Source organism: Durio zibethinus, chromosome 4, assembly GCF_047325235.1.
Source record: "Durio zibethinus cultivar Kanyao isolate XHJ-2024 chromosome 4, ASM4732523v1, whole genome shotgun sequence".
NCBI lineage: Eukaryota > Viridiplantae > Streptophyta > Magnoliopsida > Malvales > Malvaceae > Durio > Durio zibethinus.
Window position 1 is genome coordinate 8809407 of NC_143165.1, and position 15133 is coordinate 8824539.

A 15133-nucleotide genomic window follows, 5' to 3' on the forward strand; every position below is an offset into this window, starting at 1 on the left:
TTTGGGCACAATGCTATTTGCTATAGGTTAAAATTTTGATAAACAATAAGTTAAAAAAATGAAAAAATTAAGCAAAATGCTATAAATTATAAGTTATTATTTGCACCAATCAATAAGATAATAAAAAGAAAATTTTGAGTCAAAGGTTATATGCTATAGGTTAGTATTTGAGACAAAAGCTATAGCCAATATATTATTAGAAAAAAAATTTTGAACTAAAGGCTTTAAGTTATAAGTGATTGGTTAATAAAAAAAAATTAAGGCAAAGGTTATAAATTATAAGTTATTATTTGGACTAAAAATTATAACCAATAAGTTAATGAAAAAAATTGGACCAAAAGCTATAAACTATAATTTAGTTTTTAGACTAAAGGCTATCCAATAATAAAAAGAAAATATTAGGCAAGTTCTATAGTCTATGTTTAAATGGCTACAGCATTATAGTTTATTTAGCTATTTTCAAAAGTAATGGTTTTGTTATATGAAGTTTATAATAAAATGCTTAAAGTAAATATTATAATTAATTTTATTGAATTATTATTAACATTTTTACTTTAAAATTATTAATTTATAATAGATCTATTTAATTATTTATCAAAGTAAAAAAGGGAAAAAAAGGACTTTATAATATATACTAATAAACATAAAACATAAAATTAATTATATTATAATAATAGAAATAATTTGTAGTAATAAAGAAAAAAATTTAAAAAAAAAACTTAAAGTTATAAAATTAAAATCAATTGATAATTTGTGTTATATTTATTATTTTTATTAAATTAATATTTTTTAAAAATAAAATTATACTTCGTTTAGGTTTAGATTATTTTAGATTAATTTTTTAGATCATTTTAATATGAATCAATTTTAATTCGATTTAATTTGAGTTTAAAGGATTAATTTAAATTCAAATTATTTTAAAGTTTGAATTGAACATATTTAAAATATTGATTTTTTATAATTAAATTAATTTGAATTAAATTTGATTTGAATGAATTAAATAAATTTTTTGAATCCAAATTAATATTTACAGGTTTATTATTGGATTTAAAGTTGGAAAGAAATCAATTTATATTAATATAAAATTTTAAAAAATTCTAATCTTTAATTTAAATAGATGAAAGAAATAAAAAAATAATTTGATGCCATTTTTAAAGTTTTTAAAATCAATTATTAAAAAAATAAAAAATGTAAAACTCTTTTTAAGGATGATTCTTTATTAGGGATGACAACGGATCATGACAGATCAAATTTTTACTCGTTTCAAATTCGATACAATTCGATAATTTTTTTTAATTTTTTATAATTTAAATTTGATTTAATTCGATATTATATAAAATCGTATTCGATTTAATCTCATTCGAAATTAATAAAATATTATTTTTAAAATATAAAATATTATTTTAATATAAATATAAAATTAAATAAAATATAAATATAAATTAGATAAATAATTAAAAAATAATTTTTTATATATATCAAGTCTAATTTATTTAAAATTTGATATTGACTCAGCCTTAATTTTTTTTATTATTTAATTTAATCTAACCTGATATAATATCTAATTTTTTTAAAAAAATTTAATTTAAAAAATTAAATTAAATCAAAATCTTATCAAATACGAGTTTGATTGTGTTTTAATCGTAAGGGAGCGATTTTTTCTTTATAGTAGACTGGTTTTTTTTTTTTTTTTTTTTTTTGGAGTTAACCGTTTTCCACGGGTCCAAGCCGCAATCTATTATTTCGCCACGTGTCATCTCAGTGTCTTTCCACGTCATCGTCAAGTTGCAGAGGGAAGAACTAAGAGTCCATCCCCACCCACTCCAGCCTTTAGCCTTGAATTAACCTTCCCCTGTTCTTCCGCTGTCCTCTCGATTTCTGTATCCCAATCCGACATGAGAAAATACTCCTCTTTTTCACACATTGACAGCACACCATCCATGGCCACGCTGCTGAGGAAGGTCTGGGAATCGGTCTCCAATCGTTCCTGTTCGACCTCTGACTCTGCCACCTATCGGTCCTCTTTAACTTCTTCTTCTTCTTCAGCTATTGCAACGGCGTCATCGTATTCGTCGCTGGGTCCGTTGTTCGATGAGATTCCGCTGGATATTCTGGTGCAGATTGTCAGGTTGGTCGGGCCCAAGGACGCCGTCAAGCTGAGTTGCGTCAGCAGAGCCTGGAGATTGTTGGTCTCCGATAATCGACTCTGGGTTTACTTTCTCCAGAATCACCAACTCGAACCGTGGGACTCTGTTTTCTTCGCCGAGTTGAATTTGAGATCCGGTTATCCTCTCCAGTTCGTACCCTTTTTGCTTTCCTCTTCTTTCCCACCAAATCCAATCAACCACATGCTCACCCTTTCCTCGCCTACTTGAACTTGGGTTTCTTTGTTTTCTTTTCAATTTATAAGAAATGTTTGATCTTGATTGACTGAAATTGATGATCAATCCTGCTTGGGGGTTGGCTTTAATTTGGCTCGAATTTGGTTGAAACAGGATATCGATTCAATTTAACTTTTTCTCAGGAGTTTGATATTCAGTGTGGGAGTAATTGAACATAGTATATTGTGATTTCAGAACATTCCCAAGTCAGACAGGGGAGTTATCTTTCATGCGCATTTATGGTCAGCGTGCACAAGTCCCTGGTTCTGTTATTATTGATGGTAAATATCTCTCAATTACCATACCCTTTATGCCAATTATGCCCAAAGCTAACTGTGTTGTAACAAAGTTAAAAGCTGGCCCTTTTGAATCTGAAGTTTAGTTCAGTTGGGTCATGCAGCTACCCAACCATCCCGTCTTGTAGTAGATATGGGTTTCGAATTTCGGTACCAGCAACTCCTTCCTCTATTTTAGAGGCCTGCTTTGTGTAAAAAAAGCTTGAACTTTTATTTTTATTTTTTACTGCTGTTGATTTTTGTCTTTGAGTTTTTTTTTTTTTTTTTTTTTCCCTTTGAAAACTTAAAAAAGGTGGTTCTGGCTATTGCAAGTTTGGCTGGAGCAAGTATGCTTGTCCATCTGGGCTGTCAGCAACATTTCTGGTGAGCACAGAGATGAATTGTCTAGATGTGGGAAACCCCATTCTGTTGTCAGATATGGCTTCAGCTTCCTTGTATATGTATAATCATGATGTTAATCTAAAATTTGCCAGGAGTTTGGTAACATCGAATCTCCAATGTATTCTAGACTTCGATATTTTTTTGCAACTATTTATAGCAGGTTTGTTGTTGTATTTTTATTTTCGAATCTAATTTGCAACTGGTCATTCCTTTCTTTGGCTTTCCTCTAATTTTTTAAACTCTCTCTTGCATGGGGCATTTGTACGTTGCATCACTCAAAGTAACTTACCTTATACAGGATGCAGGTTAAACCATCCACTCAGCCAATTGTACTGTCCATTCCATTATGCCATTACGATGGTTAGCTGCTATCTTCTTCCTTTCTTTTTTTTTTTTTTTATTATCATGATTTTGAATGTTTCAATTTATGAAACTCTTGTAATGATTTTGTTGGAATAAAAGCAAGACTCTCCTGAGAGCTATACTGACTTTTAGACAACTTTAATATCCTCTCTAGACCGTTGCTCTTCTTCACTTCCGTTTTGTTGTATGCTCATTATATTATGGCTTTGTAACCATTTAATTTGGGTTCATAAGCTTCCCTGTGGATGTATTGGCCAATTTCTCCAACATGCAGAGCAGAGGATCACACTCCTATTCAGCTTTGATTATCAAATTAATAATTGTAATGATTGTAAAGTCTGCATGCATTCCATAATTCTCTTCATGGAAATCATAGGAAAAGTTTGATGCTGAGATCTGAATTACCTCTATGAACAAGAGAAGATTCCTGTTGTATTTTGGTCAGACCTGATTATGTAAAGTTTAGTTGTGGTTAGTAATAGTTGGACTTTTGCATGGTTAATGTTCAGATTTTCACCTTTCTTCTGGATTGATTACTCCAGATACTGAATCTGCCAAAGCATCAAGAAGGCAACTTAAAGATGCCATCCACACAGTCTTGTTTGACATGAATGTTCCTGCTGTTTGTGCTGTCGATCAGGTACATCTTTGTAATCTGGAGACTAACTAGTGATTATTATTCTTTTAAGAAACAACCAAAAGAGAAAGAGTAATAAAGGAAAAAAAAACACGACAACCATGATTGTTGATGATGCTTATTCCGGCTCCCAAAGCTCATGAACAATACAAGCTGAATGAACCTTTCATCTTTTTTGAAGACCAAAATGTGGAAAACCTTTTTTTTTTTCCCTATTTTAGTTATCTATGGGGAAATTGGTTTCTCTCCAACTTAGTCCCTAAGAGACAGAGTGTCTTCTGTTATTCCTTTTATCTAAACTCAATGACTTTTGCATGTGATTGAATGCAGGCAACTTTAGCTCTCTATGCAGCAAGGAGAACATCTGGAATTGTTGTTAACATTGGTTTCCAAGTTACATCTGTTGTTCCAAGTAAGTGCTTGAATTGTCTCAAGTTTTTAATCTTTGGTTGATTGATATGTGAATAGTTTTTATACATCAGTGGTGATTTATCAATTTTTTTATTATAAATTTTTTTCTGGTTTCTTTTTGTGTATGTCATCTCCTTGGTCCTTTCTTTTTCATATTTCCTGTTAGAAAGGTGATAAAAAAAAACTGATTGATGTGATTCTTTTCTGCCCAGTGTGTATATTTCTCTACTTTTTCTTTTTGGCATTGGAATTATTGATTTCTCAATTTATATGGTTTCTGTACGTGTTATATAGTTTTACATGGTAAAGTTATGCATCACGTGGGTGTTGAAGTTGTTGGAATGGGAGCATTGAAACTAACAGGATTCCTCAGGGAACTCATGCAACAGAACAATATTAACTTTGAATCATTGTACACTGTGCGGACACTAAAAGAGGTATGTTGTAATCCTTTGCAACTTTGGATGGATGCTGTTTCCTTTCTATGGTTTGACTAGTAGAAGGATAACCACCCTTTTATTGTTCCCTTGCCGAAAAATTATTGATAATTGGTAATTCCAGAACACTGAATCCAACTTAAAACGTACTTTTGATTTATTATTAAATATATAATTTATCATTGCATAGTTTATGTGCTTAATTGATATCTCAAAAGGTGATAAATTAATCTTTGTTGCTTTGGTGCTTTTGCACCCTTTTGGAATCAGTGCCTTACCTTTGGAGACTCCACACTTTCACTCATAGTGCTTACCACTATGAAGTTCATCAAGACCATTTTGTTTCCTTTTTGCTGTAATTGGCAATATATTCATTCAAATTTTTGATAATCTTTTAGTTTGATTAAAATACAGAACCTATGCTATGTCGCTGCTGATTATAAAACAGAACTATCAAAAGATACGCAAGCATCATTGAAGGTTCCAACAGTGGGGTGGTTTACTCTATCAAAGGAACGTTTTCAAACTGGAGAGATCTTATTCCAGCCACGCATTGCAGGAGTGTAAGTCCGTAATAATAGCACCTATTAATTTTGTTCCTCTTGGATCCTCAAGGATGGTCACAAGTGCTATTCGTGAGTTATTAATGATACTTCACAAATTGCAAATGATTCAAAAATGAAATATCCTTGAGGAACTACGTACAATTAAAGAAAATATTGAATGTTTATGAATTATCTAAGATTAATGGAGTATAGGTGCTATTCTTGAGATCTTATTGACATCCTGAAAATGATTCAAAATTGAAACACAAAGAAAGAAAATATTGAATGTTATAAATAGTATCTTGGTACAGGCGTGCCATGGGTTTGCATCAAGCAGTAGCACTTTGCATGGACCATTGCCATGCTGCAGATTTGACAGGTGATGATACTTGGTTCAAGACTGTAGTTTTATCAGGGGGAACTGCATGTTTACCAGGACTTGCAGGTAGAAACTGCATTTTCAGTCTTCATCATTCTTTTTATTTTCATTTCGAGTTAACGGACTATAATAATATATCTGACATTTGTGTATGTTTGAACCCTCCCCAGAAAGGTTGGAGAAGGAACTACACGAGCTTCTTCCCCCTTCCCAAGCGAATGGAATAAAAGTCATTCCTCCCACTCATGGTGCAAATAGCGCATGGTTTGGGGCAAAGTTTATTGGCAATGTAAGCTACCGAACTATATCTATGAACTTGCTTGGTGTATAACATGTAAGAATATTACGTTCTGCATGAAAATATTTGTTGAAGTTCACTTGCATTCAAATTTTGATTTCCATTTGCCCGACGTGATTGTTTTCTTATTTAAGAAATGATTCAAGAATGTGAAGTGTTGTGGTTTATTTGACAAGACAATTAGAGTTTCGTGTTTTTCAAGTGTTAGACTCGATGTTGCATGATAAACACTAACATGGACCTACGCGTTTTTATGATATTGTAGTTAAGCACCTTCCCAGCATCCTGGTGCATAAAAAAGAAGCAGTTCCGAGGCAAGTCGAGAATCAACCTCATGTGGTGAATATTACTCTCTAAGGTCGAGCTTCTTCCTCATGTTATAGTCAATTGAACCTTAGTTCTTTTTAGTTCTTTTCTCCAGGGAACTTTATTTTTAATACAATTTATTACAGAGTGATTATACTTAAACAATGTTGTGTTGTGCAATGAGATGCTGCTTATGTAATTGACTACATTATTGTCAATATTAATAAAAATTGCTCGGCATTTTCATAAAAATTAATATTGCTGACAAAAAAAAAATGAAAAATGAAAAATTTGATTCAAAACTGTAATGTTTGATTTAATTTTGATGGATTTTTTTTATTCGATTTAAATTAAATTTGAATATTAAATATATATTAAATTCAACTTAAATTTTAAGTCGAGAGATAAAAATAAAAAAAAATTTAATCAAATTGAATTATATATATATTTTAATTTTTATATATATTTTAAATTTTATAAAATAAAAATAATAATAATTTTATATTAAAATTTATTTAAACATATTAAAATTTTATATTAAAATAATACATAAAAATTAAAAATCGAAAAATTGATTTGAATCGAACATCGATTTGATTCATATCAAATAAAAGTTCAATTCGAAATTGAATTGAATTTTAAATTTTAATAATATTATGTAATATTCAAAAAAATTAAATCTGATTCGAATCATTATCACATTTAACAAAAATCAATTATTAGTCATCATAAACTTAAAGTACCAAAATTTTATCCAAATTCAGCATTAAAAAAGCCCATGTCCCATGTCATCCATCCAAAAGTTTGAAATTAACTTGTAGAAACAATATTAAGCAACAAAATCAAAACATGTTTAGTCTCAAAACGACTTGCAAAGGCCAAAATAACCTTAAAATCTCCTACCAGCACCACCTGGGCGACCAAAAACTGGGGGAGCAATCAAAGACTGTGGTTCAACTTCAACAAGACCCGGAATATCAGCCATGTCAAGAGCAGAAAGCATGTCAAGAGTCTCCTTGTCGACCTTAATTTCATTGGTCTTAATAGCTGACTCATCGGGAACAAAGTCCATGCGACGCTCACGCTCTTCTTCTTGAAGCTTGAGTGAGATGTCACGAACCGGACCCTTCTGAATCTGCTTCATCAAGTGGGTAGAGAAGCCAGCAATCTTGTTCCGAAGGTGCTTTGTAGGAATGAGAGCAAACTCCGCAACAATCTTCTTGTTGGTGTGGAAGTCCAAGGTCATGCGAGAGTAGTACTTCTCAATGACCTGACGTGAGGATTTCTTCACAGTCTTAGTGCGAACACGACCCATCTCAGATAGTTAGCTGCTCTGGCAAAGAGAAGAGGAAGAAAAACGAATCTAGTATGACTCTGGGCTTCAGAGTTAGAACGGGGAGAAATAAAGATAAAGTATATAAATAAAAACCTCTAGCTGAAGGGAAAGAAAATATACAATCAGGGAAAACCGAGTTTGATATAAATGAATAAGCACAGACTAGGCTTAAGCTATTAGGTAGGATTCTAGTAATTTTAAAGTATATAAAAACATTGTTCAAGACAAGGATAATTTCAAGACAAGGATAAACCGAGGCTTACGAAGAAACCAACAAACCAAGCAGAGTAATTTTAAGATTGGTGAGATAGATTCCACTAGTATTCTTAAAAGAGAGCACGTCCAACTTGTGAAGAAAAAAAGAATGATTAAAGGAAGGTCAAAATTAGGACTTTGATAGGGGTGTCAACAAACAGTACATTTGATGAGTTGTTCATAAACATATTCTATTTGTGATCATTTTTATGTTTGTTTATTAAGCTTAACAAACGATCACAAATAATATTTCATGGTTCGATAGTTAAACAAACAAATTATAAACAAAGCAAAGTTTGTTCATATAAGATTCGTTTATAAAAATTAATATAACGTTCGACGAACAATTCACAAAGAAACTTAATTTATGTTTATTTATATTCATTTATTAAATTTAACAAACAATTATGAACAACATCTTATAGTTTGTTAATTAAACAAAAAAATCATGAACATAACAAAGTTCATTCATGTTCGATTCATTTAAGGCCCTTAGATTTCAATACATGCTCTAATGCTAAGTTAATGACTATTAAGGCAAGTGCTGCGAGTAAGAAAGATAACAATGGTAGAGAATCAATTTAGCTTTAGGTTTTTTTTTTTTTTTTGGTACTTTACAACTCTTATATCTAAAGGTATAATTGCATGACTGGAACTGAATGTGATGCGTGCATACCTTCTTTACCCATGGACAAGACCTAACTAGAACAAGTGACATACAAGTGACAACTTTGAAACTTATCTAGACTATTTTTCACTTACAAGTCTCATGAATCTAATTTTGTCTTGAACCTTTAACCTATAAGAGTATTTGGGTCCAACAAATGCCTTTAGAAATAAAGGCTATTATATAATGATCGCCTTTAGATCTATTTGAAATTAGAAAGGTATTGTGATCAGATGCCTTTAATCTAACACGCGTATGAAGTTGAGGTTTCCGAGAAGTGATCACCGTGCAACTACGGTTGATGGTCACCTAGAGGCAAATTATATGATTGTCAGTTGATGGTCGCCTTGTGACAATCAATGACAATCAATGTTTTACTGACGAATGATTGCCTACAGGATATACTTTAGCTAATCTTATACACTTTGAGCTGTTTCTTTTTTAATTTCAATGCGACACTTAGACTACATATGTAATGTACACGCATTAAAAGATGCAATCTTAAATGACTAGCTTCCTCTCTTTTGCGGACATGTAGCAGTGGTATTAAGGCGAACAATGCATCATCTGGTGCATTTTTTCTAGCAAAACACAAGGCACATTATGACTAGCATTTGCGGGTTACGACGTCATTTTCATCCGATTTGTTGACCTAGGGTTTTTCGTTCTAAGAGCTTCTATAAATACCCCTATTAGTTTTTTCTTCTCTTAGCTTTTCTTTTGTTTTTTCTTGTTTCTGACTTCCATTTTCTGTATGCTTTCTTGTTCTTTTCGCTTTGAAACTATTTTGCTCGGCTATATCTCTCCCAAGTTCTTTTTGCTTCCATAAATCAATTGACTATGATGGTTCTTGCTCTAACCGAATTTGTTCAATCTTAATGTTAGGTTTAGAATTTTCTTTTCGTTTGTTATGTGTTTCTATAGGTAAAAGGAGTATTGCTAGAAAGAAGCGGGCAAAGTTTCAAGAAGGATGCTCTTTGAAACAACAGGTGTGATCACTTTATCAAATGATTGTCTGTATAAAAGCGTACTAATCAAAATACCTTTCCAAATTTTAATAGGACTAAGGACAATCACGTTATAACCAGCCTCGTGTTGAACTTGAATACTTTCTTGAGCCTCTTCTAAACTAAAGTCCCAAGACAAGACCAAACCCATGAGACATACAAAAGGATAATAATCTAGACAAGCTCCAATGATGCCACTTGTATGCCATTTATAGACCATACCCATTAGTAAAGAAAATATGCATGCTTTACACTTGACCCGAACCATGTAATTATGTCTTTAGATATAAGAGTTGCAAGATAAAGGACCAAACTAAAACTAAATTAATTTTTTGTCGTTATTATGCAAGTATTGCACCACCTGTTTCATATAATCCCTCCCTAATTTGAGAGTCGAAATGCGCCCCGAAATCATAACTCCAACGCCCCTTTAACCATTCTTTCCTGCTTGACAGGTCAAACATGCTCTCTTCTTAAACATATCCATGAATTCCATCTCACCAACCCAAAAATACCTCAATACTAACGATTTTATGTGAAAGGGGTAAGTATAGCTTATAATGTTTTAGTTATCATTTCCATGAAAAACACAAACAGAAGGAAACAATTTAGGCAGAGGACCAATACCAATAGACTAAAATCAGTGAACAATAAGGATTTTATTAGCGGCAAATGCAACGAACAACACCCTATGCTATTTGCTAAAGTGAATAAAACTACCAGCCTATGATACATCAAGTTAGCAAAATGCCTTTCCCATCATAATCCCAGCAGTTTAAGAAAATAAAAAGATAAGTTGCAGAAGAACAAAGGAAGACAGAAAAAAAAAAATAAATAAATAAAATAAACCCATTTCTCAAATAACACTGCTCAGAATGTGTATTTTGAAACTCATTTTTTCATTTTGCACAAGACAGTAACAACAGCAAATAAATACCAAAATTCTCCTTTGTTTCCTTTACTTCTCTTTTTTAATTTGTTTTCCCTAGTTTCCAACATTTTCTGAGTAACCATTCGAACAGAGAAGAGAAGAACGTACATTAGTGAAGCAGTAGAGGATGCCTGAGAGCAATTAAGAGGCTGAGGCTGCGGCTGCCACTCGATAGAAAAAACACCTAGCGCCAACAGCTTGAAATATAAAGCTCTGGACTTGGGAGGGTCTTAATCTTGTTAGGGACTTCTTTTTTATTTATTTTTTGAATTTTCCTCTAATGTCCAATCCATTTGTGTTAAAAGATTTTCAAGTCAATTCTTATTCGTTTTTCATCTCTAGCTAGTATATCTAAATCTAATAGTTGAACATTTCATGTGGATATGATGAATAAATAGTTATTGAACCAAACAAAATATAATTGAATTTGTACATGTAGACTCATTCATGTCAATTCTATTCCGAATTCGAAAAACACACCAAATCCATTCGAATAAAAACTCAACTCAACCTGATATGATCATAAAAAGTTACAAAGAATGGGAATAATAAATCAACAAACTTTAAATACTTAAAACATGCCAACATAGTTTATATTGCTTGCATCTCAGATCACATAGGAAAGCATAAACTCAATTGATAGCTGCAAATTACAAGTGAAAGCACAGTTCTTCCCAACTATTACGAGTAGCATTCCAATGAGGTACATAAACTAAATTTCCGGTATTGCCAATCGAAATTTATTATCTCTACAACATTTATGAAAGTACAAAGAAAAGCATAGCTGAAGAGACTGAAATGTTAACAATGTTAAAAGTGGGAAAAAGAAATAGAAATCAACAAATGGGATAAATGGAATTCATTTCCAGGCTTTTCATGACAACATGAATAAAAACATTAGGAAGGCAGCTGTGGCCATTAGCAGCAGTGATGGATTACATGTTAGCTGACTAACGCTAGCATTGTCATTTTCTGATGCTGATGGCGATAGTGCAGGGCATGCAAGCCCTTCTTTCCCTTCACGACACTCACTGGCAAAAAGACCTGGAGGATAACTCCCATAAAGATTAATGTAGCTGAACATAGTTGTAGCACAATCAGTTGTCAAGTCATTGATCTGCTCTGCATAAGGACACGCGAATTCCTTGAATGCTGAACAACATTGAGCAGGTGGATACTGAGGCCCTTTGCATCGGCTTGTGATAATTGTGTAGTTCAGAAACTCAAAGTTAACTGGGCAAGCTGCAGATAAAGTAACATAATAGTATATCATGTTTAACGCCCTTCCATAGTTAAACAACAGAGCCCAGTAAAAAGTTTGATTTTAAACTATCATCTATAAGCTCCAAGAGATTTTAAGATGGGATCAACATTTTTTAAGAGTTAATGTCATGAATAAATGATGAACTATAGTAAAATATTCGATGTAGTATTTGAACTTTAAAAATCTTTAATATAGTATTTGAATTATGAATTTGTAAACTAATATAATATTCAACCCTAAAATTCAATTACTATGGATCAAAAGCCATATGTGACATTAACACCTAATAAAAAATAAGCAAAATTTCATCATCTGAGATTACGGCTAAATCACTAGTGTGACACATCAATCAAACTCATGTATTTCCTTTACTATGATCCAATATGAAGGAAAGAAGGCTTACAACAAGACAAGAAAACCCCAAGGCATCAGATCTGGTAGCAAATGCTTTAACAAAATTGAACCCAGAAAGAGAAAGTAAAATTTAAATGACAATATGAGGGAAAAAAAAAAAAGAACCTTTCTTGGCCTGAAGGAGATTCCTTCCTGTAGAAATGAAAGAGCCATCTGCATCCAAATCATCACAAATCAGAAGGTGAATAATGGATTCAGTAGTAAAATCTTTTGAGAAATACCTGAAATAGAAGTAGAAGCGAAGACACCCAACAACAAGAACAAAACAGTAAACCGAGAGACCAGCTTTACTCTCCCCATCAGCTTTTTGCTAAGAAAGGAAACAGATCTGCCTCTCTTCTGTAACAGAGACCAAAACCCAATGGAATTACTCTAAAATCAAGGTTCTTTGTTCTTTTTTATGGTATTCAAACAACAGAAAGCTGAAAGCTTTGAAGTTCAATCGAATTGAAAAATATAAAGTGAAGAAAAAAGAAGGCCCCAGGACGCGTTTTAGACTTCTAAGGAGTCTTTCTCTGTCTCGGACGAGTCACCACTGTTGTTTTTCCAATTACTAACTGATGAGAAATTAAGAATGAGACCTTTTTTTTTATAAAGAAAGTCACGGTAGAAATTAGTTGCATTACACAAGGAAGGGAGAAGGAGAAAGAGAAGAATTTTTTTTCCTATTGGTGTTATTAGTTTTTATTTTTTCACTTTATATGCAACATGATAACGTGAAAGAAAATATAAATAGATATAAAAATAATGCGGATTAAATTTTTATAAAAATCATACGGATTTTAACAAAATAAAAAATATATATTTTATACATGATATTTTAATGAGAATTATAATAAGATAATTTTGTAATTTATATTTTCTTTTACATTAAATAATACAATACAAATATATAAATTGATAAATCTATATTTTTATCTACTTTTTTTTTTGAAAAAATTTTATTGTGGAAACTTTTATATATATATATATATATAAAAAATGATAAAATAACGTATAATTGATGAGTTTTGATTTATCTTTATTCCATAAAATTAATTTTTATTTTTAAATCAAAAGTCGAGTCATGTTCTTTTTTTTTCATGTTGGGTTCGAATTGGATTTGGAGTTCAATGACCCAACCTAAATATATATATATATATATATAATATTTTTTATTATTTATTTAATTTTATATTTATGTATATATTATATTAATAAAATTATTATTTAATATTTTAATTAAGATATTAACTTGATAAAAATAATATATTTAAGAATAATTAAGATATAATTTATATTAAAATTAATAATTTATTAAATTAATTTTAAATTAAATTGAATCGAATATAATTTATGAATATTTAAATCAAATATAAAAAATAATATTTTAATATCAAATCAAATTTAAATATATATATTAAAGAATCGGCTCTAAAACAACTCAAATAAAAACTAATGTCAACCCAACTGATTATTATGCCTCTCTCTCTCCTTCTCTCTCTCTCTCTCTATATATATATATATTATATATATATATATATTAATTGTTCTATTATCATACTTTTCAATTGTTGGGCCTTCAACTTAGAAAAAAAAATTGGTTCTTTAGTTTTACCTATTACTTTTCATTTTGCTTAAAAAAAGGCCAATTTTTTTTACAGAGAATGTCCAAATGATGAACTCATAAAATTTACCATGCTTTGGATCCAAAAGTCACCTGGAGGCATAATTCTTATGTAGTAATCTTAAAATCTATATTATGTATATTATATATATTATATGATTTAATTTAGTTAATTTACAAATTTACCTTTAAAATGTAATTTTTGACAAATTTAAAATTTAAATATAAAAAACTTGTATCTTTTTTTATTTTAATAATGTGATCTCTTTTATTAAAAAAATTATATATATATCTCATAAAAAAATATTATATACATGTGTGTAGATACCCATCTATATCTACGATCTATTGAATTGATTTTTTTTTACGGTCATTATTTTTGTATTACTATATCATATTATTATTATTATATGTTATATTACATTACTATTATATTATATTAGTATATATTAGTATATATTATTATTATTATTATTTTGTGTTTATTCTTTTTTCTTGTTCAATTTGCGACAAGAATTTTACGAAATTGAAATGTTGAATCAGGCATATTAGAATTTCATAGTCAAATATTTTTAATGTTGAATCAAGTCTGAATAATTGACAAATTCAATTGGGATCAAATCAGAATCCTAAGATTATGCTCGAGCAAAACCTAATCCCAGGATTTAAGCTTGGATTGGTTTTGTTTGTTTCTTAAAGGATATCCTAAGAGTGCTTATAAATCAAACCAAGAATCACAAGAAACAAGTACGATTGATTGTTAAAAAAGAGAGTGAATTGGGTGTTCTAAAAATTTTCTAAGCAGTAGGAAATTTTTGAGATTTTGATTTTGGAAATTCTGGGTTTGATTTGAAGTTTTTGGGTTAGATTTGGGTTTTTGGGGTTTGGATTAGGATTCTAAAGAGTTTATGAAGAAATTTGGGCAAATCCAGAAAAATCTAACAACTTTGGGTTTTTATGAAAAAATCTAGGTTTGGGATAAATTTTTCAATGAAAGATGAATTTTTTGGTTGAATTTTCTAGTGATGTTTGAGTTTTTAGACCACTTTTTGGCCAATTTTTCTGAAATTGGTGGGCTTTTTCAGTTTTTAACGGTGTTCTTGGGGTTTTTCTAGAGAAAGGTTAGAGGATTTCGGTTTAGAGAGAAAGTTGAGAACTTCTGAAGAAAAATGCTGAAAAGTGGCTTATACAGCAACCCAAAACGACAATGTTTTGGAGA

General features: G+C 30.7%; 3 protein-coding genes across 4 annotated transcripts; 1 reads left to right on the forward strand and 2 right to left on the reverse strand.

The window, feature by feature from the left end:
- The first annotated feature begins 1832 nt into the window (after nucleotides 1-1832).
- Nucleotides 1833-6686, forward strand: ARP8 (actin-related protein 8). 2 transcript variants are annotated; one of them, XR_016341485.1, is made up of 12 exons: nucleotides 1833-2296; nucleotides 2577-2662; nucleotides 2970-3040; nucleotides 3151-3218; nucleotides 3357-3418; nucleotides 3964-4061; nucleotides 4389-4470; nucleotides 4764-4906; nucleotides 5321-5469; nucleotides 5763-5896; nucleotides 6005-6119; nucleotides 6394-6686. XR_016341485.1 is itself a non-coding variant. In XM_022879033.2 (12 exons), the coding sequence occupies exons 1-12, from the start codon at nucleotides 1896-1898 to the stop codon at nucleotides 6469-6471; spliced, it is 1491 nt and encodes a 496-aa protein (XP_022734768.2). In that variant the 5' UTR covers nucleotides 1833-1895; the 3' UTR covers nucleotides 6472-6686. The 2 variants fall into 2 exon arrangements, 1 of the variants encoding a protein (XP_022734768.2); XM_022879033.2 differs by having other exon boundaries at nucleotides 6001-6119.
- A 534-nt stretch (nucleotides 6687-7220) lies between these two features.
- Nucleotides 7221-8165, reverse strand: LOC111288268 (small ribosomal subunit protein eS17x-like). The gene has a single exon (XM_022879090.2). The coding sequence runs from the start codon at nucleotides 7747-7749 to the stop codon at nucleotides 7324-7326; it is 426 nt and encodes a 141-aa protein (XP_022734825.2). The 5' UTR covers nucleotides 7750-8165; the 3' UTR covers nucleotides 7221-7323.
- Nucleotides 8166-11247: 3082 nt separating this feature from the next.
- LOC111288437 (GPI-anchored protein LLG1-like) lies at nucleotides 11248-13007 on the reverse strand. Its single transcript, XM_022879324.2, has 3 exons — nucleotides 12530-13007; nucleotides 12414-12461; nucleotides 11248-11872 (listed from the first exon to the last, which is right to left on the reverse strand). Exons 1-3 carry the CDS (start codon nucleotides 12606-12608, stop codon nucleotides 11505-11507), a joined length of 495 nt encoding a protein of 164 aa, XP_022735059.1. The 5' UTR covers nucleotides 12609-13007; the 3' UTR covers nucleotides 11248-11504.
- Nucleotides 13008-15133: the final 2126 nt, after the last annotated feature.